This window comes from Micromys minutus (assembly GCF_963924665.1).
Source record: "Micromys minutus genome assembly, chromosome: 21".
Taxonomy (NCBI): Eukaryota; Metazoa; Chordata; class Mammalia; order Rodentia; family Muridae; genus Micromys; species Micromys minutus.
The window spans coordinates 5,522,879-5,548,787 of NC_137956.1; the positions used below are offsets into that span (position 1 = coordinate 5,522,879).

Sequence of the window (25,909 nt, forward strand, 5' to 3'; positions counted from 1 at the left end):
ACGTGCTTTGCCAAATACAAAACCTGTGACTTACTCGGTTGTTTCCTTGAGTGCTCCCTGCTGCTCTGGACTTCAGAGTCTGGATTTTCTCGAAGACCAGGTTCACTTTCCTTTTGGTGGCATCCTCGTTGTCTGTGCCTCTGTGGAACAGCAGCAGAGAGGACATTAAGGGAGCCAGCCTCGAACTGTCCCAAATGCTTGCACACTCACGTTGCAAGCCCCTGATGGTGGCCTGAATAAACTGAGGCTTCAGAAAAAGCTAGTGTTTGATGGGCAGGAGGGACAGTATTACCATTTAACCTCAGACATAGATGTTCATGTCCAAATGTCTGAGCATGACAGATGCCCAATCACAATTAAGCTCCGTGAAAATACAGTAAGCTGCTGTTCAACTCTGCTCCAAAAGAAATGGTACACACATCCACTACAGCATCTTTAACTTATTTAGCATAAGTTTAGTAAAAAGATGCCCCAATGCCAGGACTGCCCAACAGCAGCCCTTTGTCTGCACGTCCACAGTTAGTCAGACCGTTTTACCTCACCCTTGGCAGTCAAGGGATTTAAAATAAAATTCCTTAAACAGGCACCTGCCAACTTCCGTCACCTGTCTCTCAACAAATCAAATGAGAAGAAAGGGAAAGAGAGGAGAAAGGTGGGAGAGGAGGATGAAGAAGCCTGAGGAGGGGAGGGGGGGAGGAAAGGAGGAAAGAGGGGAGGCAGGGAGGGAGAGAAGGAAGGAAAGGAAAAGGAGTTTAGAAACCACAATCTCCTCTCCCTTAATTTTACAGGGCAAAGCCTTTCCTGGGCAGTATTTTAACTCTGTGATCATTTTTAAGTCCCTGTGTTGTATTTTGAACCCACTTTTTCAGCTCTGTCATGATGACAAGTCACTCATAAATCCCAGAAGACAAACAGCCAGTGTTGACAGCTGCCATGTCTCAGGGAGAAATCTTCAGTCCCTCTCACTGCAGAGCCTCTGTCTGCCTCATTGGGCAGAGAACCCAGGGTGCTGGGACCAAGTCTCCCAAGATAAGCAGGGCAAACACTGCTCTCCATGCCTGATGCACTTAACAGTCCAGGAAGCCCAGGCTCTGACCAGGCCTCCCTCTAGGAGAGAGGACAAGCTTCCATTTGTAACTTCCGGTTATGGAGGATAGACTTCGGAGGCATAAAAGACCTCAAGGTGGGGCTGAACCAGCACAACACCGACCGACTGGTAGATCTTCCCACCTCTGAACTTGTTTTGATGCAATAAGGGTCCCTTTTAAAATACTGATTTCAGGCAAAGGGCATGAGTCAGTGAGTAAACTCCTGAGTTTGGATCCCAGCACACACATGAAAGCTGCCCCAGTGTCGAGAGGCAGAGATGGGCAGATCCCAGGGCCTTGCTGGCTACCCAGGCTAGCAGAAAGTTGGAGTTCCAGGTTCAGTGAGAGATCTTGTCTCAAAACAATCAAGGTGGAGGTCGATAGAGGATACCTGACTTTGCCCTCTGACTGCCCCGCCCCCATGGGCACACATATACATGCATCACGGCCACACACATACACAAACACAATATCTCTATATTTTTGAAACCGTCTTACAAAGAATGCCCTTCCCTGCCCCCTACACCTAGTTTGAAACTGCATCCCTAGAGATGGAGCCCCCCTCAAACAGCTCAGGAAATAAAAGTTCAACATAAAGCCTCAAATACAACTCAAGAACCACACTAGAAATAGCGATGATTTGCTCTTTGTGGAAAACCACCCACCCTTCTTTGAGGTAATTGTAAAGGATCTGCTTGGCGGTCTCCTCGTTGGTTTGTTGTGTGAGCTCCTGCTGGCCCTTTAAGAGGTCTGGTGTGGCCTGGAACATAATAAAGTATGTCATTAGAGCAAAAGGGTGATGCTCCCAGAAAGATGGCAACAACCTTGAAGCAGAGGCTTCTAGCAGACTCCTTTCCAAAATCAATTATTAAGGTTGACCTCTTCAGCCCAGCAGCTGTGAGCTTTGGATCCTTGGGTGAGGCACTTCACATCTGCTGGATTTTCTCAGTGCCAGCTGAAGGTTAATAGCAATCCCTACCCACAGGTGGTGCCAAGCTACAGTGTCATATCACCCGGAACCCACCCGCCCTTATCATTGTTTTATTACTGTTGTTATTTTTTTACCACTACTATCAAAACATTCAAGGTACCACTTAGAATTTATCACTTTGTAATTGACCTAAATTAGGACTAACCTAATTTTTCAGACTGGAAACCCAACCCAGTCACCTATACAAACACAAACCTAGCCTCAGAACCTGTGTTAAAATTCATTCTGTATACATCTGGATGTCACACCCTTAAAGAGAAATGGCTCTCTGTGCCATTCGATAAGGATGTTTGCGGAAAGTGAACCCAGCAAACACTCAGAATAACCTAGAAAACATACAGTTAGCGGGTAAAATAATAATATTATTAAAACCAAATGTTTTCCTGGCAAGGGCTGGGGAGATGGTCCAGCTGGTAAAGCACTTGCCCCGAAGGCATGAGATTCTGAGTTCGATCCTCAGCACACATGAAAAAGCCGGGCACTGGCTATGCCGAACATCCCAGCACCGGGCCGGTGGGGACCAGTCTAGCTGCATCAGTGAGCTCCAGGTTCAGTGAGAGATTCCATCTCAAAAAATTAGACACTTGATGCCAACCTGTGACCTCCACACACGTGTGCCTGCACACCTATAGGGACATATAGGCATATATGCACTTACACACACAAAATCATCAAATGTACTATTACTGGTTCAAGACTTAGGACACTCATTCCTAGGGCACATTGCTTAGGCCAGTTTGAAAAGGAAAATCCATAACTGTTACCTGAGTACTAGAGTCGGAAGGAAATGTCTTCACTGAAATTTTCTTGGCCCCAGAATCAGATGTGGCAGCCACAACCCGGTTCTGTAACATCAGTGTGGCAGTGGCTATTTTGATTTCTTCCTCTTTTTTAGTCTGTGCTGGAAGGGAGGGGGCACCTGCCCCCATGCTTTCCTGACTTCCTTTGTTCAGAACTTTCCCATCTTTGTTCTGCAGGGGAGGCTTGGGATGGGCGCCCTGCAGCTTGGTAAGTGTGCTGCTGGGACTGTGCTTCCCACGGCGCTCCTGGGCCACTGACTTCTGCGGGAAAACCTGGGATGGCCGAAGGAGGTGTTCGCTAGACTTGCCCAGATTCCTGCTGAACTCTGTGAGGTATTCTGTGTTTCCCTGGAGACCAAAAGGAAAGGCACTGTCTACACTTCGGGATCTTTTCCTGTCGTCCGGATTGATCCTGTTTCTCTTCCCAGACCTCCCTCTTCTCTGAAGGCCAGGCTTTTGGTCAAATTTTTCAATTAACTGGTCCACACCAGGAATTGAGCAGGTGTCGATGTCCCGCCCTGTTCCTGGCAGGAAGGGAATGTACCTTCTGTTTTCGTGGCGGTTGACACTATCCGCATGGATGGCACATTCCTGATCATCAAGTAAAAATTTGTACAAGGAAGTGGCTGAAGTAGGAGTCGTGGATGAAGAAGAGGACCTGCGTGACCGAGCCCCATCCAGGATGGGTCCTGCGGAATCTTGTCGCCGGAAGGGTAGTACATCTGGTCTACTTTTCTTGGTATCAGAGTAGGCCTGTGGGCTGGGGGCAGTTGGGGATTTCCGTCGAGGGGAAAGGGTCTCCTCTCCCACGCCCTCCTTGGCGCACCTCTGAACGTTCACACACACTGAGGTCTGCTTTTGGGGGTCTTCTATGACCACGGAGCTGCAGAGACGGATCGCTGTCATGTTGGTCTTGGCTAACTCTTCCGGAGTGGGGCTGCTGGGTTGGGAACCGCAGGGTTTGGAAAAGCAGTTCAGGGACTTCTTACAGTTGGTCCCTTCCTCTGTTGCATTTCTCAGCCAGGGACTCTCGTGAGGGTGATGCTTCTTGGAGTTCACCTCATTCTTCTCCGGGTCATAGGGCTGCAAAAGCTCTGGGTGCCTCTGGAAGTTGAGCACGTGGGGTAATTTCGTGGGCCCATCTTTGCGTTCTAGAACTCCGTTCCTACCCTCGTGGAGCGAGAACTGCTTCTGGCCTCTCATCGGGCTGCTTTGCAGGTACGGGTTTTCAGGAAGCTGCAGCTCCTCTGGACTACTCTCCTTCAACACGGTTCCATTGCTCGGATGCAGGGACAGGTTATTTATCATTGAAGGTGGAAATGATGGCCCATTTTCTGGGAAAGGTGTGCCTGTGAGACACCGTTCCGTGTTGTTCAGGACTATGTAAGGGTGGCCATCGATTCCCTGGACCCTGATACTGACACCATAGGAGCCCGCCTTTGAGGGAGGGGAACTCCTTGGCTTTGGGGTGTCGTCACTGGCAAGTCTCAGGTGGACCCCGTATTCCTGCTGTACATGCTGGTACTCACCAAAATACAGCTCCATGGCTCACTGGCCCAGCTGGCAGAAGGAAAGAGGACATTACATTAGAACCACATCTGGTTAGGCAAAGTCTGGGATAATTAATTAAAAGGGGGAAATGTCAGGGTTCAAAGCCAGCTGGACACCCTTTAGAGACTTCAGAATCCATGGCTAAGCACTGCCCTGCCCTGCACTTTCTGGATGTCCTTGAGCCCTGGGATGGCCGGCTGGCCAGCCCTGGCTGCCGTCCTGGCCTGAGGGCAGCCTCTGGTGTAATGACCTCATCTCTGGCAGAGCTCCACTCTGGTTTCCAGCCGTTCTGGTCATTTTTTCCCTTAGTAGGTTTCCTCACACTTTATCCTATTTATCTTTAACCAAGAGGGTGTTCTGGTTGCCAGCAATTAAGAGCAAGGTACTTTTCCACGAGAAGAGCTAACAGCTAAGACAATCTAAGGCTCATCTTCAGTCTTCCCTTCCTCTGCCACTTTTCCTCTCGAAATGCCATCAGCCCTTTCTGATGAACATCTGGCTTTAAAACCTTTTACATTTCTTTATCTTGTGTAAGCACGTGACCAGAAGACAACATGCAGAAGTCAGGTCTCAGCTTCTACTTAGACCCCAAGTCACCAGGACTGACAGCAAGTACCTTACCCCTGAGCCATCCAGCACCCCTCCTCTATTCAACTGCTTCTGTGCCCTCTTCTATTTCCAGCTCTTGCTACCAAAACATACACACATATTCTAGTTGTTTCTTCAAAAGAAAATTAAGTTCTTGGGAATGGAGAGATGTCTCGGTGACAAAGAACATGGATTGCACTTACAAGGACGGAGCGATCATATCAGCATGCTCATGATCGCCTGTAACTAGCTGGAGCAGGCCCCGTACTCTCCCCTTCGCACTCTGAGGGCACCGCACTCTCAACATGTACAAACTATAAACATAGCTCCTTTTGGGAAAAGCCCACTCACTGGCCAACCCAACTAGGAGGGAAGACTGGGCAATAAAGTCTTTAACACTGCTGTTGTCCCACTGCTGGGCTTCACATGCTGGGCTGCTGGTGTCGGTGGCAGAAGACACCGGGAGGCCCCAGCTGCTATGTACCACGTATCCCTGGTCCATTTGTTTTCCCTGATGCTGCTGGAGTCAGGGAGAGGTGCAGGGAAAAGCCAGCCCTATCTCCGGAGTGTTGAGAACACTCTGAGGGCTAACCACTCCAAACCTCCAAGGCCTTAAGTGATTCCCTGAATGCTGACCCCTCTCCCCTGTATCTCTCTCTAATCTAGGGCTACATCTCACAGCACGCTGCAGACACGTGGGCCTTCGTTCTGCTAGTGCAAGGCCTGCCCTCCACTGGTCTTGGCATCTAGCATCTCCACCCACATTCTTTAGATGTTGTAGGTCTCAGCATGTCGATTCCTTTACTATCAGGAGAGCTTGGGAAAGGAGACAAACCTTTGAACTTAATAAGTTTTATTACATTCATTTAATATGTCTAGTGTGTTTATGTTTATATGTGTGAGCGCATGTACACATGCTATGACACACATATGGAAATCAGAGAAAAATGTATTCCTTCCCTATACTATTTAGGTTGTGGGTTCACACTCAGGTCATCAGGCTTGACAACAAGTAAATATCTGTTGAGCCATCCTGCCTGTCCTGGCTTGGTAATTTTAGTGATAATTGGCTGTTTCAAACTTAGTAGCATATACTAATTACACATAGTGGGCTTCATTATGACATTCTCATACATGTACATGTTTTCCCAAAGATCACCCTTCTTACCTTCTCATGTCTCCCTGTTATTGGAGCCAATACTCACCCTCCTCCCAACCAGTCCCCTTTTAGGGGTGTGTGTGTGTGTGTGTGTGTGTGGTGTGTGTGTGTGTGTGTGTGTGTGTGTGTGTGTGTGTGTCCCTGTGGTTTGAATTAGGCCAGCTTACGGGAAGGGCTACTGGTGTCTTAGAACAGAGCAGGTAGGCAGGAGGTGACCTTACTTAGAGCCATGAAGCAATGCATTCATTCACAGCACCCAGCTCTCCAGCCACAGCTTGACCCTGACCCCTTTGTGCAGTGGCATCATGGGATTCTCCTGCTTTTAAAAGTCCATTACGAATCTTCTGTGAGTAGTGCTGGGGACCAAACTCTGGGCCTTCCAGATGCTGAGTAAGCACTCTACCACTGAATATGCCCCATCCCTCCACAGATGAACTCATCCACTGGGGTTCTGTTTCTGTGCTCTGTTTACTAAACGGGGCTTCTCTTTATTCACCAATAATCTCCTCTCATGCGCATGCTGAAGACTCTTCAATGAAACAAATTCTTCTGATATTTATTAATGAGCAGCTCAGCTAGGGTTTTTAGAGTCCTTTGCCACAGTGACTATGATCAGCACGAATTACATTTCGGTCTTTGAATATGGCCAGCACGGTTTGTTCCCACCCCAGCTCCAGGTTGGAAAAGCGATTCACATATCTAAATTTCATGAACCACCCACGGTTCACATTTCCTTAACAACAAACCCCAACCTGACATTTTCTCAAAATGATATTTCTCAGCTGGGCACCGTAAGCAAATGTAGATTTCCCACCCAATCAAAGTATAAACACTGAATTAATGAATACATGCATCTAAGGACGGTTGTTTTCCACTTCCGGGCACCAGGCCTAATGTAAGAACCTAACACACATCACAGACACATTTGCCTCGTCAGGCAGCCCCACTAAGGGTTTACATAAATGCGGATCAATTGGCAGGATGCAACATTGTAGCACTTTGGCAAATAAAAGTGGTGTTTTGGAGTGGAAATAAGGCTTTCTGAAAAGGCTGATAATAGCTTCAGTTAGTGAGGTCTGTGGGTGCTTGTCTGTGGGAACAAAGACTCAACTCTTGGCAGAGCTCAAAACGCATGCCAGATGGAGATGTGTCCTCTCTCTGGGCCATCACACACGATCACCAAGCAGGAATGGTCACGTCAGGCTAGTGCATGTGCCCTGCCTCTCTAATTCCCTGTACCCTTGCCAGGCCCACACCAGAGGGCATCCTGGCTCCTGAGAAAAGCAGCCAGACCATCATAAATCTATTTTGGCTTCCTTTCCCAGGATAACGATGCCCAAGCAATCAGCATGGTACCTGGCATCAGGGTTAAGGTACTCTGTTTGCTTTCTGTGCACAATTCCACTTTGTTATTTAAAATAGCAGCTAAGTGGGAGAGGAAAGGTGCAAGAAGCCTCAGTGCACCTTTGAGCAAGTCCAGAAAATAAAAAGCGAGCCATGAACCAAAAAGTCATTTCCCCTGAGTGTGAGGCTCTGGCTGGCTGTGGAGGGAAGCCGCTGCCAAGCTAATAAGGAACAAGTTAACACTTCATAGGACAACATGTCTACTCCTAAAGGGCATGCCCAAAGGGCTGGTGGGCAGGCAGGAGCTTGGGAGGGATAGCCACACTAGAACCTCCACTGAAAGAGAAGCCGGGAGCTTGCTCAGTCAGTGAAGTGTCTGCCACACAAGCATGATGACCTGGATTGCACCCTCAGAACCTACATTAAATAAAAAGTAAATCTGAGGAGGAGGACCTGAGCTTGTGCTCCTGGTACTGGGAGTTTGATGGAGTTTGATCCCAAGACAGTGAAAGATCCTGGAGTTGGAAAACAGGTAGGTAACCCCTGAGGAATCCCACCCAAAATTGTCTCTGACTTCCACATGAATACACACACATACACACACACACACACACACACACACACACACACACACACACACACACTGAAAAATAAGAGTGAGACACTGGAAGCCTAAGAGGCACATCCATGTCAACATGTCCCCAAATTGTACTTAAGAAAGAAAAGCCATGACCTTTCTTAAGCAAAGCATTATGTGCCCTGGGTGGTTTCTGCAGTGCAAACACAGGAAACGAACAAGCTTTTCATGATTCCCAAGCTGCCTCCTGGCACCAGGAAAGCCCGGGGACACCATCCGGAAAATGACGATGAGGTTTAAAAAGGAGAGCAGTACTCAAGGGAGCTTGAATTTTCAATAACTTTGACAGCAAAATTCTCTGGCTTTTAAACATTTCTAATTGTTTTTCAATTTTGAGTATATGTGTGTCTATGTGTGAGTCTGCACTCCTGAGGGCAGGTGTTCGTGGAGTTTAGGGGGCATCAGATCCTCTAAAGCTGGGTCATAGGCTTTAGAGGTCATAGGTCATAGGTCATAAAGTTGTGGGCTGCCTGATGTGGGTGCTGGGGACAGAACTTGGGGTCTCTGCAAGAGCAGCTCTTAATGCCTAAACCATCTCTTGAACCCCAATTTTTTTGGCTTCAGGAGTAGGAATCACTACACCCTTAGCACCAAATGCTACAGCTCTCTGTCAAACCAACCTCATCCAAAAGGAATGGCACAAAAGAAGAAACCATGAAAAGAGTCCTTCTAACAGGGCTGTAGACCATAGCAACTCAACTGGGGTCTCAGGATCAGGGCCACTTGGACTACCCTATATAATATATGCACTGACCTATGTTTATGTGCCCCTTGCCCTACAGACACCCACTTCACCCTTCTATGGATAGGCCTGGGTGAACCACTGCTCCATCTTGGTAGCACAAAGGTCACCTCTCTGTTTATGGCATTCTAATGTTCCCAAACAGAATTTTAAAATTTAGTGACTATGCGCTCAGTGGTCAAGAGCACTTGTTGCTCTTCTAAAGAAACTGAGTTGAGGTCCCAGCACAGATGTGGCAGCTCACAGCTGTCAGTAACTCTAGTTTCAGAGGACCCAGTGGTCCCTTCTGCTCTCTAGGGCACTGTATGCATGTGATACATAGGCATGCGGGCAGGCAAACACCAATAAACAGTAAAATAAAATAAATTTGCAGAAACAGCCTGACCTGAGAGGAGACTATCAGGGGTCATGGGTGTCTCTGTACTTTCTTTTCACACCCACACCTAGTAACCAGTGCAGTGGGACCTCATGGGTGTCTCTGTACTTCCTTTTCACACCCACACCTGGTAACCAGTGCAGTGGGACCTCATGGGTGTCTCTGTACTTCCTTTTCACACCCACACCTGGTAACCAGTGCAGTGGGACCTCATGGATTCGGGCTCTGGGAAAATATGGAGCTCGTGCTCCAATGAGTGACTGACCCTTGAGATGGTTTCTAAAGTTCCAAACATAGAGCCCAGATGCAGAAAGGCACAGCTGGGTTGGATCCCCAGCACCGCAAAGACCCAGGGATGGTGGTGCCTGCCTGTCATCCCAGCCCTAGTAGCTGGAGGCAAGAGAATCAAAACCTGAGGCCCATTCTTGGCTACTAAGCAAGTTTGAGGCCAGCCTGGGCTGATGTGATACCAGATTTCAACAAGCAGCATCAAAGAAACAAAAAAACAGATGGTGGGCTGCAGAGATGGCTCAGCCGTTAGGAGCACTGGCCGCTTTTCCAGAGGAGTGGAGTTAGGGTCTCAGGACCCACACGTGATGTTTCCCCATCATCTGTAACGCCAGTCTGAGGAAATCTGACATTCTCTTCTGGTCTCTGGGCACTTCCATAGAAGCATGCACTTAAAAACAAGCAAACAAGCAACAAGATTCCAAAAAGCACACTAGAAGAGAGAAGAATGCACAAAAGGGTGGGACCCCATTTCTAACTCAGGGACTATAGTCAAATCTCAACTGGATGCACTGGTTACTTCCTTGAGTGCTTGCTTTGTTTGGTTGGTTTTTATTGTTGTTGTCGTTTGTTTTGTTTTTCAAGACAGGATCTCTCTGTGTAGTCCTGGCTGTCCTAGAACTCACTCTGTAGACCAGGCTGGCCTTGAACTCACAGAGATTCACCTGCCTCTGCCTCTTGAGTGCTGAAATTAAAGGCATATGCAGCCACCAACTGGGCTGCTGAGTGTTTTCTTATCTGTAAGGTCAGGATAGCAAGAAAGACTTCGTTACAAACAATGAGAAATCGGAGTCATGCAAAATGAAGAACTAGAATCTGGAAACAACAACAAATACCCAATATTCTATTTGTGGCCATAAGAACACTGTTGTTGCTTTAAAAACTTATGAGGAAAAAAGGTTCCGCTTTTGACCACACAACACTAACATTCCAAAAATAATTAACTAATTAGGAAAGCAGAGGGCGGTGGATCTAAAGTACAGCGCTATGTCCCCAGATGAGATGTAATAAACACTGTTCCCTGAGCACCGCCACGGCCTTAGGCACAGCCACCAGCTCCTACATCTTTGCCTCCACTATGTGGAGCCCACGGCCAAAAGAGAACCAATGGGTAAAGAAGCACCCTGAATCTCCACGCCCAGATCTGGCTTCTGAAGCTTCCTCAACACTGCGTACACACAGTCGTGGCCAACTGGTCAATGTAGACACAAAATAAAACCTGCTGACCAACCTTACCATACCTTCAAGCAAAATTACCCAAGATTTTTTTTTTTTAAAGTCTTCCTAAAATCGAGTGGAATCTTCTCAGATTTCAATCTTGTCCCAAGTTAGCACCAGCTAGCTCAGCATGGGGAAGCTCTTCTGACAGAGGACATCTCTACGCTGTGCCTGTCTGAGCAATGCCACCAAGCATAGCATCAGGAGCCTCAGGGAGGAGGCATCCTACACATAACTAGAAGTGCCTGTCTACAATATGTGGCCCGGCCCAGATTTATGACCTATACTTTATCACTCTTTCTTTCCTTCCCTCCCTTCCTTCTTCCCTGGCTTCCTCCTCTTCTTTCCTTCATCTCTTCCTCTCTCCTTCACTCTCTTCCTGCTTTCCTCTGGGTGTTATGTAGCCCAGAATGGCCCGGAACTTACTCCATGGCTAAGACTGACCTTGGTTCCCCTGCCTCAACCCCATGAGTGCTGGATTACAGGTGTGTACCATCACAGATTGTGAGGTGCAGAGGGTGGAACCCAGGGCTTCATGCATGCCAGGCAAGCACTCTGTCAACTCAGCCACATCCCCAGCCCATGGCTTTAACCGGCACTTCCTGGGAAAAGCCCATCTCCGCAGAGCTCAGTGGAGCAGCTTCCATCTTTTGTGAGGCATTGGCACTCAGCTCCTCTGTTCCCCAAAACCACACTTTAAGCCTTTCTGACATGATCATTGTCCGACATACCAGATAGGATGCAGGGTCTGTCCTTTCTGTCACTCCTCAGGCCAGACCCTATAGCACCAGGATGGGGCATTATTTTCACATCTTCTGATGGGCTGACCATGTCCTCCCACATCTCACACTCCAGTCAGTCCCACACAAAGTTCCAGCTTCACTGAGCCAGTTCTTGAGCCGTCCCATGTTTCAGCCTCCCATAGTGTGTCTGCTCCAGTGTCTCATGGATAGGAGGGATGAATGAATGGAATGGGTGAGAGACAAATCATTTTTAACGCACACAGCTCTGAGTTCCTTTACATTTAAACAGTTGACAGTGTGGGCTGGGGGACGGCTCAGTGTGTATGAGGATCTGAGTTTGAATCCCCAGTAAAAAACAAAAAGTGGGTCATGCCTCATGTTCCTATGATTGTGGCACTGGGGTACCAGGGCAGCTTCTGGGCGTTTGCCAGCCTAGCTGAGGCAGTGAGCGTCTAGTTCATAGTTCGGGGAAAGAACATAGAGGACACTTGACATTCGCCTCTGCGTCCCACACAAATGGCTACACCTGCACGCTCCTGTGTTTGCAACACACACACACACTTTTTTCCCCTTAAGTTTTCCATAACAGGCCAGGAAGGAGACTCAGTGGATAGAACTCCTATAAAATCATTAAGACTGAGTTCAGTTCTCTGCTAGCCATGCAGAGAGAGCAGTATGGACTGAAGTTTTCAGAGAAACACAGACACACAGAGATACACACACACACACACACACACACACACACACACACAAACACAGAGACACACAGACACAGATACACACACAGAGATACACACATACACCCACACATACACAGGTACACAGAGTTAAAGACTCTACAAGGCTGATTGACAGATTAAACTTCCAATTACTGGGAGTAGGAATGTTGCAGATTCAGATTCAAATTACCTTGGGCTATCTTTAGCTCTCTTAATAACCATCATCCATGGTCTACCCATTTGTCTAACCTAACAGCCTACAGCTGTGTGTGTTATGTGTTAATTTGGTATGTGTTAACACACCACTCCCTCCTAAGTGCCATCAAACACAGCTTGAGACCTGCAACAGGGCCTCCCCACTTTGCTGTAATCTGCTGCTCCCAAGGTCCCTTTAAAACGTCTTGATTGTTATATGATTATAAATACTACATGAAGGCATTGCCACACCAGACTGTGGTACTGGAGGCCACCTGAGTCCATATAGCGAGGCCAGTCATATTGCTCCAGAATAAAATACCTTGTATTCCTTTGAGGAGAGAGCTATGTTTGCCTGTCAACAACAGGCTTAGAACTCTGAGCCAGGCAAGCCAGAGGCTCAATGAGAGGGTTGATCCAGATCCCAGATAGAGTCAGCAGAGCCTCACAAGACTCCAGGGTTTACCAAGGTTGGAGAAGACACCAGCAAGACTCAAGGCAGTGCAGAAACGCAGGCCTGGAGCAAGCACAGCTTGGAAGTGAGGCAAAGCTGCAGTGCCCTGCTGGGAGTGTGGCTCGGTGAGTAGAGAGGTTGCCTAACATGCAGAAAGCTGTGGTTTGATCCTCAAAACTACACAAATTAGGCATGGTGGTGGTTCGGTCTGCGTTACCAGGACTTGGGACATTTGGGAAGTCCAGGCAGGAGGATCAGAAGTTCAAAGTTATGCTTAGCTACAGACTGAGTCTGAGGCCAGCCCGGAGTACATGTAATTGTCTCAAAGGAGAAAAGGAAAGCCAACCTATAAGACAGCAATCTTCCTTCCCGACGCTCTCTCCCTCCACCCCATGATGAAACCTCTGCCTGGCTCCTGTCCCCAGCCTGGAAGCACAAATGCCAAATATACCTGGTGCTCATGAGCAAAGAGCTGAACAGGATCGATAGTAACCGGAGGCAGCATTACTTTCCTCCTGGTAGTTAAGTGTTGTACTGAGCTGAATGACTGCCAAATGTCTAGTGCTATAAGATCAGCTAAGGGTATGGTGAAGGTTTAACAAAGAACAGTGCTGGCCCAGGGAACTGCCTCTGTGCCTTGGGAGGACCAGGAAAGACATCAATAAGATAATCCAAATGTACAAGACAAAGTCACTCCTGTTTCTCTCCTCTACAGAACCCACTCTCCACTCCCCCCCCCCCCATCTCCTGGAGACAGATGGCAATCTACAAAGAGAAAAGTGTTCAGAGGCTTACACACCTGAGCTTCCCCCCAGATGAGCCAATTTCAAGATCCTGGTTTCATGCTTTAGACACCCAAACTTCTGCTTAGGGATGCTCTTCTCCATCCCTGCCATGATATCTCTCATACCAGTCTTGTAACCATAGCAACTGGAGTCTTCTCCTCCACCCTCTAAGCCCAACCCGAATATGGGGTCCCTTGTCTTTGCCTTGTGGTGTCACAACAATAAGAGAATCCTGCAGATTGCAATAACAGCAGAATTAACTCTTAGATGCACTCACTATGAACCTTGATGTCTTTGCTCTGAACATTAACCCACTCAGGCCTGCAACATCCAAAACAATCCTTTGGACATTAACCCAAGTGGAATATTAACAGGCACCTCAGGCCAGGTAGCTGATGTGCACAGAAACCTGAAGGACAGAAGGCATTTGAATGCCTGTGGTGGTTTACCCCCTAGGGACTAATTTATACATTCATTTTTTTTTTTTTTTTGTAGGAAAACCAAAGTTTTGGGGTTTTTTGTTGTCGTTGTTGTCTCTGGCATCTCTCTCTGATGGCGGCCTCCTGACCTCAGCTATGACCTCAGCAGAAACCATGCTATGAAGTCTTAGACTAATGTACCTCATGCCCTGACTGTCCTGGCAGTGGCAGGAAGTAGACATTCTTACCAGAACAGGTGTCAAGTTGTGAAATAGAACAGGCAACGTTTTTAAAAAAAAAAAAAAAAAAAAAACACATACACACAACCACTGCAAAAATAGGAAAAGGGAAAAAAAAACACACACACACAAAAGAAGACAAAGAAAGGAAATCCCTGTTTGGCAGTTTGGGGATTTTAAAGAAGTTGGGGGCTGGAGAGATTGCTCAGTGGTTAGAGGACTGGCTACTCTTGCAGAGGACCCAGGTTCACTTTCCCAGAACCTACATGGTGGCTTAAAATCATCTGTAACTTCAGTTTCAGGGGATCCAACACCTTCTTCTGAACTCTGTGAGCTCTGAGAACACACATGCTATTCACACATGCATGTGAGCAAAACTCATATACATGGAACAACATAAATCAATCTTTTTTAAAGAATGTAGGGGACTTGTAGCTGGGATGGTGGCTTGGTCACTAAAGGGCTGTCTTGATACTGGAGGAGCTGAGTTTGATCCCAAGAACCCACAGATGGAGAAATGAAGTAAAACGAACGGGTGCAGGCATACCTTTGTAACTCCAGTGCTGGGGAAATAGAAGCAAGACGCTCCCTCCCTGGCCAGCCTATCTAGCAGAGTTGGAGAGTTCCAGGCCAGCGAGAGACCCTGCCTCAAATATCAAGGAAGAACAGCTGAGGTTGATCTCTGGCTTCCACATACACAAACATTCATGTGCTTATACATACACATGGATATATATACACAAAAAAAAAAAAAAAATCCTGAAACAATATCACAAAATGGGGTAGGGGTACGGTTTGCAAAGCTAACACTAGATCTGTGAGACCAAAGGTAACTGTGCCTACTGGAACTGACCTAGTCATTTCTCACAGAGGGACCTGTTGACAACATTGAAATCACGGTACAGGTACATTAACACTGAACAGTAAGATTAATGGATATTAGGTGGGAGCCACTTGTTTCTCATTGTTGGGAGGGGAGGGGACATATGTGCAAAGAGAGAAGGCCAGAATGACCCACGCTGTGAACGGTTAGAGACATAAATAGGAACTCATCTATTACCTACTAAACAGACAGCTACATGTGGAAATACTTAAATATGTCTGCATATGAGAGTCAACACACACACACACACACACACACACACACACACACACTTTGTTATTTTCAGCTGACAGAGCCCATAGGCAGGAGCCTCACACCATCCTCAAGTAGCAAAGAACAACCTCATACCCACATCTCAGTTTCTAATGCCAACATAGAACGGTCCACAGCTCACTGACAGTGCTGATTCCAAGTCTGGAGCAGGGAATTCACAAGTGGAGTGTGGAGTACCACACAGAAGACCTTACAATGATAGTGGTGATGATGACTGTGACAAAGGGATTGTGTCCCTGGGGCACTGGAGCCAATTCAAAGAGCCCAGTAGCCACAGCTAAAACAAAATGATCTAGGACTGGACTGTCACCCAGGTTATATATAAATTTCTAATTAGGTGAATGTGTGTAATAAACTAAACTGAATGGTGTTAGAGCTACAGTTGTAGTTCAACTAGCATACATGAGTCACTGAGTTTCATACCCAGCACTGATGGCCGAGGTGAAATCTGAACCCTGGAGAGATGGAAGCAGAAGGATCAGGAGTTCAAGATCATCTCCATACATGGAGTTCAAGCCTGGGTTACATGAAAAGCTGTCTAAATAAACACATCGTGTTGATAATGGAGTGACTGAGTGAAGGGTACACAGGGGACCTTTCCTTACAATCTTCAGTATTTTCTTATAAATCTAAAAATAGCTTCAAATGGGTTTCTTTAAAACTTTAAAACAAAACAAAGGCCAAGCAACTGGTCACTCTCAATTCCTGACTCATCCTATGCCTTAGGTTTAATTGGGCAACTGGAAGAGGGTTACCGGTGACCTTCCTTCAGCAGGTCAACTAGCCACACCTCTAAACATTGTTCCTGGATTACAGCTTAACCAGAAAAAATGAGGTAAATGACCTCCCTGGGCCCATGAACATAGCATGGCACAGAGCATTGCATCCCAGGGGCTGAGCAAAGGCTCTGTCCCAGGTCTATGTGGTTCTGATTTGTGGGGTGATAACTCATAAGCTTAGACTATTTCCCAGCACCCAAAGAATATAGCTACACTTTGTCAAACTGCCAACTGTGCCCCACAGACCAAAGGAACAAGAAGAGAGGGGCCCTACAGAGAGATGCACCTTCCCCAAGAACTTCAAAACAAAGTGCACAGTAGGGCAGGAACCAAGCACCATACACCACTGTTGCTCCCACATGGTTGTTCTCACTCTTTTCCTCTCTGTTGCATCTTCATTACATTGTGAGAACACAGGAAGTGCTGACAGGGGTGTAATTGTCTCAGTACAGGAGGCAACCATGTTAAAACACCCCTTAATAAGCACTCTCTGAGTCCTGGCTTCCCTGACCCAAGTGTGGGAGTTTCCTTCCCTGCTCAAAGGCCCCTTGCCAACTCCTCCCCTCTTGTCATGACTCCTCCTTAATGACTTCAGATCACTGAGGGTGGCATGTCTCAGGCAAGTTGGGTGGTCACATATTAAAATGAGGTTAGCTACCATCACCAAGTTCCCAGAGCACAGGCCTCCTCCACCCTTGTAGGGATGTAAACCAATGGCTTCAAAGCCTCAAACCACCTAGCTGAACACAAGGTCTGTCACTTGACAATGAGACACCCCCCCCCCAAAAAAAGGGCCTGGTCACATTCTAAAGCATGCTTTCCAATATTGTACCCCACAGCAACTGTCACTCTACAGTTATGTCATTTTTAAATTTTTTACTTAATGTCTATCTCCCTTAAAAAAACTAAGAAAACCACATGGAACAGACACTACAGGTTTTGAACTCAATGATTGAGACACTCCCAGCAATCTAGGACTGTCTCCTCCAAAACAGAAAACATTACAATTCTGATGACCAGTGCAGAGCCTGGCTACAGGGCCACTCCACACCAGTAATTATCACTAATTAATAACGATTACTAGTACAGTCATAAATCATGCTGACCATTCACTGTGGGTCAAGGGTGATGCTAAACAGTATATATTTGTCATGTTTTTTCTATGGCCCTACCAGTAGGTATCATGTAATTTGCCACCATTTTGCAATGAAGCAACTAAGGCTTAGAGGGGTTCAATAACTTGCCTAAGGTCATCTAGTAGCTGTAACAAAGCCAAAGGTCGAGTGTAGCTGTCTGCCTCCAAAACTCAGCTGTACAACAGGCAAAGGCATCTTAATTAAGGGCCTGAAGCCTACCCAACATTCTGACCTCAGGAGAACCTCTCTACAGCAAAAAAAAAAAAAAAAAAAAAAAAAAAAAAAAAAAATTTTAAATGGTCAAATGAGCTTTTGAACCTCATCTATAGTGTAGAAGGAGGTCCTTGCAGAGAATTATATAAAGACGGGGGTGGGGTGGTGGTGCTTGTGGTATACCTGCCAGGAAAGCAGCAATTAGGCATATACCAAAGATGTGTACACCCCAGCACTCAGGATAAGCTCCCAGGGCACCTGGGTCCCCTGTGGACCTGGGAGTGTTTCTGGTGTATTTCAGATTCACAGCAATGGGAGGAGCTTGCTGTAGGCAGGAGGCCCCTTGAAAGGAGAGCCGGGATTCCGAGGACGTTGGCCTCACTGAGAAGGATGGCAGAATATAAAGCATCATATTCAAGGACAAAGTGAGAATTTCCCTGATGGCCCTGAAGAAGCCAAGAGCTGTGCTCTCAACTACATCAGAGACAGAGGCATCTCCCACCTCTGAAAGCAGCAGGATCACAACTCACATCTTTTATCCCATAAGGAGTGTGGAAGCTGTGGCTAAAGCCCAGTTGGTAGAGTACTTGCCTAGGATACACAGAGTCCCGAGTTTAATCCCCAGATCCCCATAAATTGGACCTCACAATGCTCACCTATAGTCCTAGCACTCACGGGAGTGGGGGGGAGAGGAGGATGTGATGCTCAAAAATTCAAAGCTAGCCTGGGGATATATGAGAACCCCACCTCAAAATAAAACTGTTTTTAAAGGAAATAGTGGGTCCCGCCATTGGACAAATACCAAAGATACAAAACATGTCTATACACTCAACAGTGAGAACAAGACAAGTTTCCAGGCCACCTTGGTCCTGATCCTGTGTGGACCTGAAAGTATCTCAAATTCACAGAAGATGGAAGGGTTCAGAAAAGACTCCTTTTATGTTCCAATATATGAGCTCAGAACTCCTCCATGCTGGTCTCCCAAGAAAGCAAACTGGGAGCAGGAAGCATGGGGCCATTATGGGAATGGAACGAGATTATGCATGAGGAAGCACTTTATCAGCTGTCATACGTGAGGGGAACAGGAGGAACCAAGCCTGTATTTCTGTTGTCATTGTAAATCCAATCTCTGCTTTATGGCCTCTCTCTCTCTCTCTCTCTCTCTCTCTCTCTCTCTCTCTCTCTCCTCTCTTCCACCTCATTCCTTCCTTCCTCTCCTCCTCTTTTCCCCCTCCCTCCTCCCCCCTCTCCCTATCCTCTCTCTTCCCCTTCCTTCCCTCCTCTCTCCCTCTCCTCTTTCTCTCCCACCCCCCACCCCGAGTTCCTCCCTCCCTTTCCCTCCCCTTCCCTCTATCTTTATCTATCTCTTATTCTCAGACCTGGCAGACCCAACACAATGGCTCCAGAGCAGGGAGTCCAAGCTCCCTTTGCAAGGGGAGGGACTGGCCTGGGTTCCCATTTTGGAGGACCACCCAAGTATATAGCTGGATTTCTGAAACACAACACCTTGTTTCCTGTGGATGATTATCCATAACCCACTCCCTATAGGTCAGTCCTGGGTAATGGAGGAAGTTGGAGGCTAGGAGCAGAAGCTGTGCCTACAAAGTAGCCTAGAGGTAGTTGGGAAAACATCAGATGGAAGGAGCTTTTCCAACTTAAAAGCTTAAACTTGGGCTGGAGAGACGGCTCAGCAGTTAAGAGCACTGACCGCTCTTCCAGAGGTCCGGAGTTCAATTCCCAGCAACCATATGGTGGCTCACAACCATCTGTAATGGGATCCAATGCCCTCTTCTAGTGTGTCTGAAGACAGCTACAGTGTATCCACATATATACAATAAATAAATCAAATATTTAAAATAAATAAATAAATAAAAAGCTTAAAGTCACACAGCTATTCAGGGCACAACTAGCCTTACCTTTCTCAGCTCCTAGCAGCCACTTGAGCAAGTGCTTTGTCCCCTCCAGCATCTTCGAAACCAGAAGGAAAACATCTCCCAGACATTGCTTCCATCATCACAAACCACTTCTTCTGACTCCAACTCTCCTGCCTCCCTCCTCCCCTTAGGAAGACCCAGTAAATAGATTGGGTTGATCTCCATAAGCTAGGTTGTTCTCACAGATCAACATTGTTCCTGTAATTACACCCCCTTTACTTTACAAGGAATCATCACAGATTCCAGTATCGAGATGTGAGCATCTTTGAGGAGTCCTTGTCCCCACAGGAAGACAAGCAAACCTTGTTTTCCTGGGTCTTCTTTTTCTTTTTTTTCTATCTAAAATAGGGGAGCCAGACATGGTAACCAGTGAAAGCCTGTGAGACCAGTGCTTGAGAAGATGAGTCTGGGACATCAACCTGAGCTACATGGGGAAACCTTGTCTCAAAGAACAAACAAATAAAAAGACCATACCAGATCATCCAGACAAAGTCACCGAAGAGAATTGTGCAAGAGAACTGTGACTTCTGTGAACACCGGGTCCAGATTGGAAGGGCAGGAATATTACCCCCAGTAGGTTCTCCTTGAGTTAAGAATTTCCCCCAATCCATGCCAGAGACTCATGTGTCCCTCAAGCACACAGCCTTAGAGGCAAATGCAGAAAGAGCCCAAGATAGCAGTCCCAAGAGCCAGGCAGGCCCTACTGACCTGTGTCAAATACCCCCTCAATACTGACAGAAGGAAACCACGGCTGAGGCTCAGTCTCAAGAGCTTGGCTTATGTAAAGACAGTTTCAGAGAGTCCAAGAGAGGGTACAGGTGCAGAGGAGGAAATGGGATCCGGAACAAATAAACTCCCATCAGCTACAAATGCCAGAGGGGCTGTCATGTGAAAAGGAGATTCTGTGTGGTTCCTAGAGCAGGGACAATTCCATTTAGGCTTGCCAGACCTACATACCCCAGGAGAGCAGGAAATGAAGCTCAACACATTCTAAACTTACTTAAAACATGAGGCTGGAGAGATGGCTACCAGTTAAGAGCACTGGCTGTTCTTTAGAGGACCCAGGTTCAATTCCCAGCACCCACATGGAAGTTCGCATCCATCTGTAACTCCAGTTTCAGGGGACCCAACACCCTCCCTGGTCTCCATGAGCACCAAACATACATAGAACACACATACTGGCAAAAAGCCCACACACCAAAATTAATTAATCTCAAAAAGTTTTAAAACGCTATGATAAATGGTTTCTATAACTTGTTGTACGGTTGTGAAATATGAACTGTGTAGGTGACAGCGTTCTGTCGTAATGTCAAAAGGTTGGGCACAGCTGTAAGAGAAGAAAAGCAGCAGCATTCTAGCAGAGGAGACTGCAATGCCCATTGCCAGGTATGGCTACCCGTTCACAGGCACTGTTTGAGATACAAGCATTGTGTCAGTGAGGGAAAGACTCTGAGAACCAGTCACTCCAACCCTCACCCCTTTAGAAATTTAGACGAATAGAAAACATTCAAATAATCACACAAAGGAGCTCAGGGACAGGAGGAAAGGAAGGCAGAGGACACTGAGGAGCAAGATCTTACCTGCCTTACCTGCAAGCAGGCTGGGTAGTTAACCTCTCCACCGGGAGGCCTTGCTCCTGCCTGCCCCTAAGAGGAGGTAGTTTGGTTCCATTCCCTATGGAGTCCCTAGCCTGGACCAGAAAATCAGTGATACCCCCAAGAATGTCTTCAGGCCCATCATGGTGCCTGTCTCATCCCAGGCCAAGCTCCTGAACCATCAGCAGCTGGTTGCCACCCTAGAGGAAAGACATCAACCCTAGCCAGTCCCTGGAAGGAAACTAGGAGTGTTGCAGTCAGTGCAGGCTATTGGTGAAGAGTAAAAAGTTGTCAAAGGACACTGATTCCTTGCCCTAGGGCCCTCACCTCTGCAGATAATTACTCCCGGAAGTTTCTTGAGATTTGAGTTCCCAAAATAACCACAGAAGGTCCGGATGACCTCTGTGGAATGTTTCAACGCCCTAGGTGTGCGCTGGGATGTATGGCTAAAAAATGTATGATTCTTCCCCTTTGAATTTCCTCATTGCTCCCTTTGAATTTCCTCATTCTCCCCCTGTCCTCCCCTCTTTTGTGGTTTTTGCCTTTATAAGCCCGTTACAAGTTCAGGCCATTGTCGAACTCCTCTACCCCTGCGTGGTATATGAGTCTCAACCCCAGCATGCTGGCCTGAGATCTCATTCTGTTTCACTTTCAATAAACTTCCTCGTGCGACTGCAGCAAGTCTGGTCTCGGTGCCTCACTGGGTGCGCGCCTCTCCTGAGATTTGAGTGAGGGTCTCCCTTCGGAGGTCTTTCATTGGGACAGTCAACGCTGATCGGATAACTGAAATCAGAGTCAGAAGCTTGGCTGGAATTTTCCAAGAAGTGTTTGATGCACTTGGTTTAGAAACTTTTTTTAGAACTAAAACAACGGCAGGAAATTGCCTGAGGCGCTGCGAAGTATTAAGAACCCACATACCACATACCGAAGTGAGCTAAAGGCCAGTGAAATCAGATGCCTTTAACTCCAGCATTTGGGAGACAGAGGCAATTGGATCTCTGTGAGTTAGAAGCTAACCTGGTCTACATGGAGAGTTTCAGGCCATCCAGGAAAGCATAGCAAGACCTATCTCACAGAGAGAATGAGAGAGACAGAGAGAGAAAAGGAGGAGGAAGAAGAACAATAACTTTGGTGGGTCTCACACAGTACACAGCAAAATGTCCCCACAGCTAACCTGCAAGTCCCCTGACAATAGGGACAACTGAATACTTTGATAGGTGTCTGCGGGAACAGATGGGAATATGTTTATATTCTGCATCATGGAGACTCACTTGTACTTCATAGTACAGAAAGAAGTATGCATGCGCACATTATTATCAGCCTAACACCACACACTTCTGATGGTTGGCTTGTTCTGGGTTAACCCTTTCCTGAAGCCCATGCCCCTGAAAGAGGACAAGGCAGGTACAAGCAGGAAATACCTTGACACAACAGTCCAAGAAGTGCCTGAGGCCAGCCAGACATGGAGGAGTGAAGAGAGGAGGGAACGGCTGTGACAAAGGCAGACATCATGGGACTTGGAAAGGCAGCTGGCCACCTAACTGAAGGAGAGGCCTGAACTGTGGAATGGCAGACCGCCATTGTCTGTTCCTCTGTGTCACCAGCTGGCCAGAGACAGGTGAAGGCAGCCTTCCAGGATATCGAGCCACCGTTCCCTCGGACAGCAAGCCCTCTGGATACACAGCAGTTTTAAGAGCCAACTCCTCCCTTGCCTTGGCTTCTGAAGTGGCTGGGAGCATGAAACTGAACTTACATATAATGTTGCAGGTCTGAGAGAGAGAGAGAGAGAGAGAGAGGCAGCCAGCAGAAAGCTCCATCCTCAGACAGAACGATGCCAGACTCTAGATCCTGGATGAAATGAGCCCATCTTCCACAAGAAGAGACTCTGAGATTGGCTCTGTCAACACAGTCCCTCAGTGACCCTCAAACTGTACTGAAGCATTGCCAATGCCACCATTCAATTTATTAACACTTTAATTTTTTAATGTATAGTGTGTGTGTGTGTGTGTGTGTGTGTGTGTGTGTGAGTGTGTGTGTGCCTGCAGAGGCCAGAAGAGAACATCAATCCCTCTCATTACACAAGCATGTTTAACTGCATGCATACATACATACAAGCACACACATGCATATATCATACACATACACATACACACTGTTTTTATCACTCTAGCTAAAGCAGAAAGAAGCTAAGATATGAGTACATCATGTTTAACACTGATAGATGACAGTTCTGGACCCATTTTTACCAAATCAGACACCCTCCAAACCATGGTCCTCAAACTGCAAGCAGAAAACCCTCCATAAGCCACAGAACAGCTCACGTAAAGCACCAAGTTCTCTCTCAGAGTCCTGAACCCTCTGTACCAAGCACTTCCTAGTGCTCATGGCCGGAGCCTCTAATCTCCAAACAGGGAGGAAACATAGCCACCAGCCAGGCCCCAGACTGACAAGTCTAAATGCCAAACACCACAAAGGAAAAGCTCTCTACAGGGAACTTCCAGTTCATGAGTCCTTCCCAGTTGTTTGGGTCAAACTAAGCATGGTTTTTATTGGACCTATTTCTCCAAATTTTTCTCATAAGAAAAACAACTCCCTAGTTAGGCTCAATTGAGAACACACAGCCACACCTACACTTTATCTGAATGGCTTTCAATTTTCTCATAGGCCAGGGCCAATTTTAACAATTTCAAGTGCATATATGTGTATCCTAAAGCTCACAACCTATGTACACTGAAAGAGGTACACATGTGCATATAGAGGCCAAAGGTCAACCTCGGGCTTCATTCAGAAGCCATTTTAAGACAGTATCTCTCACTCAGCATGGGAGGCAGAGTTTGAGGTCAGCCTGGCCAATAAAGTGAGTTCTAAGTTCCAAGACAGCTAGGATTATACATAAAAGAAAAGAAAGGATAGGAAAGGATAGAAAAGGAAAAGAAAGGGAGGGAGGGAGAGAGAGGAAGAGAGAGGGAGGGGGGAGAGGGAGAGAGAGAGAGAGAGAGAGAGAGAGAGAGAGAGAGAGAGAGAGAGAGAAAGCAAGTATTTCTCAGCGGCCTGGGACTTATCAATCAGACTAGCTCCAAGCATCTAACTATCTTGGCTTCCAAGCTCCTGTTACTGAACTTACCTTCTTATCTGGGTTCGGAAGATCAAACATAAGTCGTCTAAGCTCTGTACCAACTGAGCTATCTCCAGCCCAACCCTTCTTTCTTTTTAAGCATTATTTTTATCTTATATGTACGGGTATTTTGACAACCTGTATATGTGTGCCCTGTGTGAATGTAGTCCTTAAAGAAACCAGAAGGGAGCATCAGATCCCACGGAACTGGAGTTACAGATAGTTGTTTGCTGCCATACGGGTGCTGGGAACTGAACACAGGTCCACTGCAAGAGAAGCCAGTGCTCTTCACAGCTGAGCCATTGCTCCAGACCATTACCCAGGTCTCAGCAACCTGGAAGTATCTCAACTCCTCCTCCTCCTCCGCTTCATCTTCCTCCTCCTCATACACAGCAGCAGCGGTTGCTGTCACTGTCCTTTCCGGGTCTTCTCTCCTGCACACCAGCACCCTAAGTCAGACCACCACGTACCTCACTTGGATTGTGGCAGCACATTTTGAAGTAACCTCAGGTCACAGATACCTTCTCCTCTGACCCACTCTCATATACAGTGTGATCACTCAGACAAGTCCCACCCAGCTAAAAAGCACTTGTTTCTTTCTTTGCTTTCAGGATAAAAGTATGAACCTCACAACATGGTAGATAAAACCCGGCTCCTGGAATGTCCACCCATATACTGGCTCTGTAGTCTCCAAGGGCAGCTTGACCCTTTCCCAGCTCAGGCTTCCCACCTGACCTTACCCCTCTCAGGCCTGGCTCTTCTCTTGACCAGATTCTAAGACTTCTGTTCACTAACACATTCACACAGTAGAGTGGGCCTCATCCCAATGCACCTCTGTCTATTTGCCTCAGATGCAGGGGTGTGCCTTAGCTTTAATCCCTATCATGTCTAGTTCCTAATAAACACAATGCAGTGAATAAACCTGGAACCAGAGCGAGGAGGCAAATGTCAGCTTTGTGTGGGGCATGGTGTCCTGTGCCTTTAATCCCACGACTATAAAGGATGAGACATGAAGATCTCAAGTTCAAGGCCAGCCTCATATAGAGATCCAGACAGCTCTATAGTGAGATCAATAAAATAAACAACTTCGAAGGAGTCTAAGATAGTCTCTTACAAACTCTTCTGTTGTTTGAGGCAAGAGAGATGGGTAAATCCACCAACATCCAGAGGTCCCGCTCTGAGAAGATGGCTCTCACTACACCATGTTCCAGAGTAATAGACCCTGTGATCCCAAGGAGAACCACCAGACTGGGTACACTGTAGATTCTACTTCTGCAAGACTTGAGTAGAACGTGAACGTACCGTAGCTTGATGGAACCTTTAGCTTCTACCCCACCCCTATTTCAATATCCTCAGAAAGCAATGAGCAGAATAATGTCCTAAAATCCTTTCCAACTAGAAGAGAACTGTCTGAACCAGTGTATTAAACTTACAAAATTTAATTATCAAGAGGGAATGTCTTGATTTGGGCAGCAGAAAGACATTATTTAAAAGAGTTATTCTTTTTTAAATTGTTACTGCATTTATGGACACGGGGGAGGGGACACACTTGTGGTGGAATGAGTGTGGGGGGGTCAAAGAACAACTCATCAAAACCAGTTCTTTCCTTCTGCCATATAGGTCTCAGGGATTGAACTCGAGGTTA

At 46.9% G+C, this 25,909-nt stretch overlaps 1 protein-coding gene across 3 annotated transcripts in view; it reads right to left on the reverse strand.

Moving 5' to 3' along the window:
* The window catches only part of CGNL1 (cingulin like 1), a 141,175-nt gene that overhangs the window by 94,642 nt on the left and 20,624 nt on the right, over nucleotides 1–25,909 (reverse strand). For all 3 annotated transcript variants that reach the window (XM_080934401.1, XM_080934399.1, XM_080934400.1), the window contains exons 2-4: nucleotides 2,844–4,439; nucleotides 1,754–1,848; nucleotides 35–140 (exon numbers count right to left, since the gene is read on the reverse strand). In XM_080934401.1, the coding sequence (XP_080790527.1) occupies nucleotides 35–140; nucleotides 1,754–1,848; nucleotides 2,844–4,424 (1,782 nt within the window). In that variant the 5' untranslated portion in view covers nucleotides 4,425–4,439. The remainder of the gene's footprint in view (nucleotides 1–34; nucleotides 141–1,753; nucleotides 1,849–2,843; nucleotides 4,440–25,909) is intronic.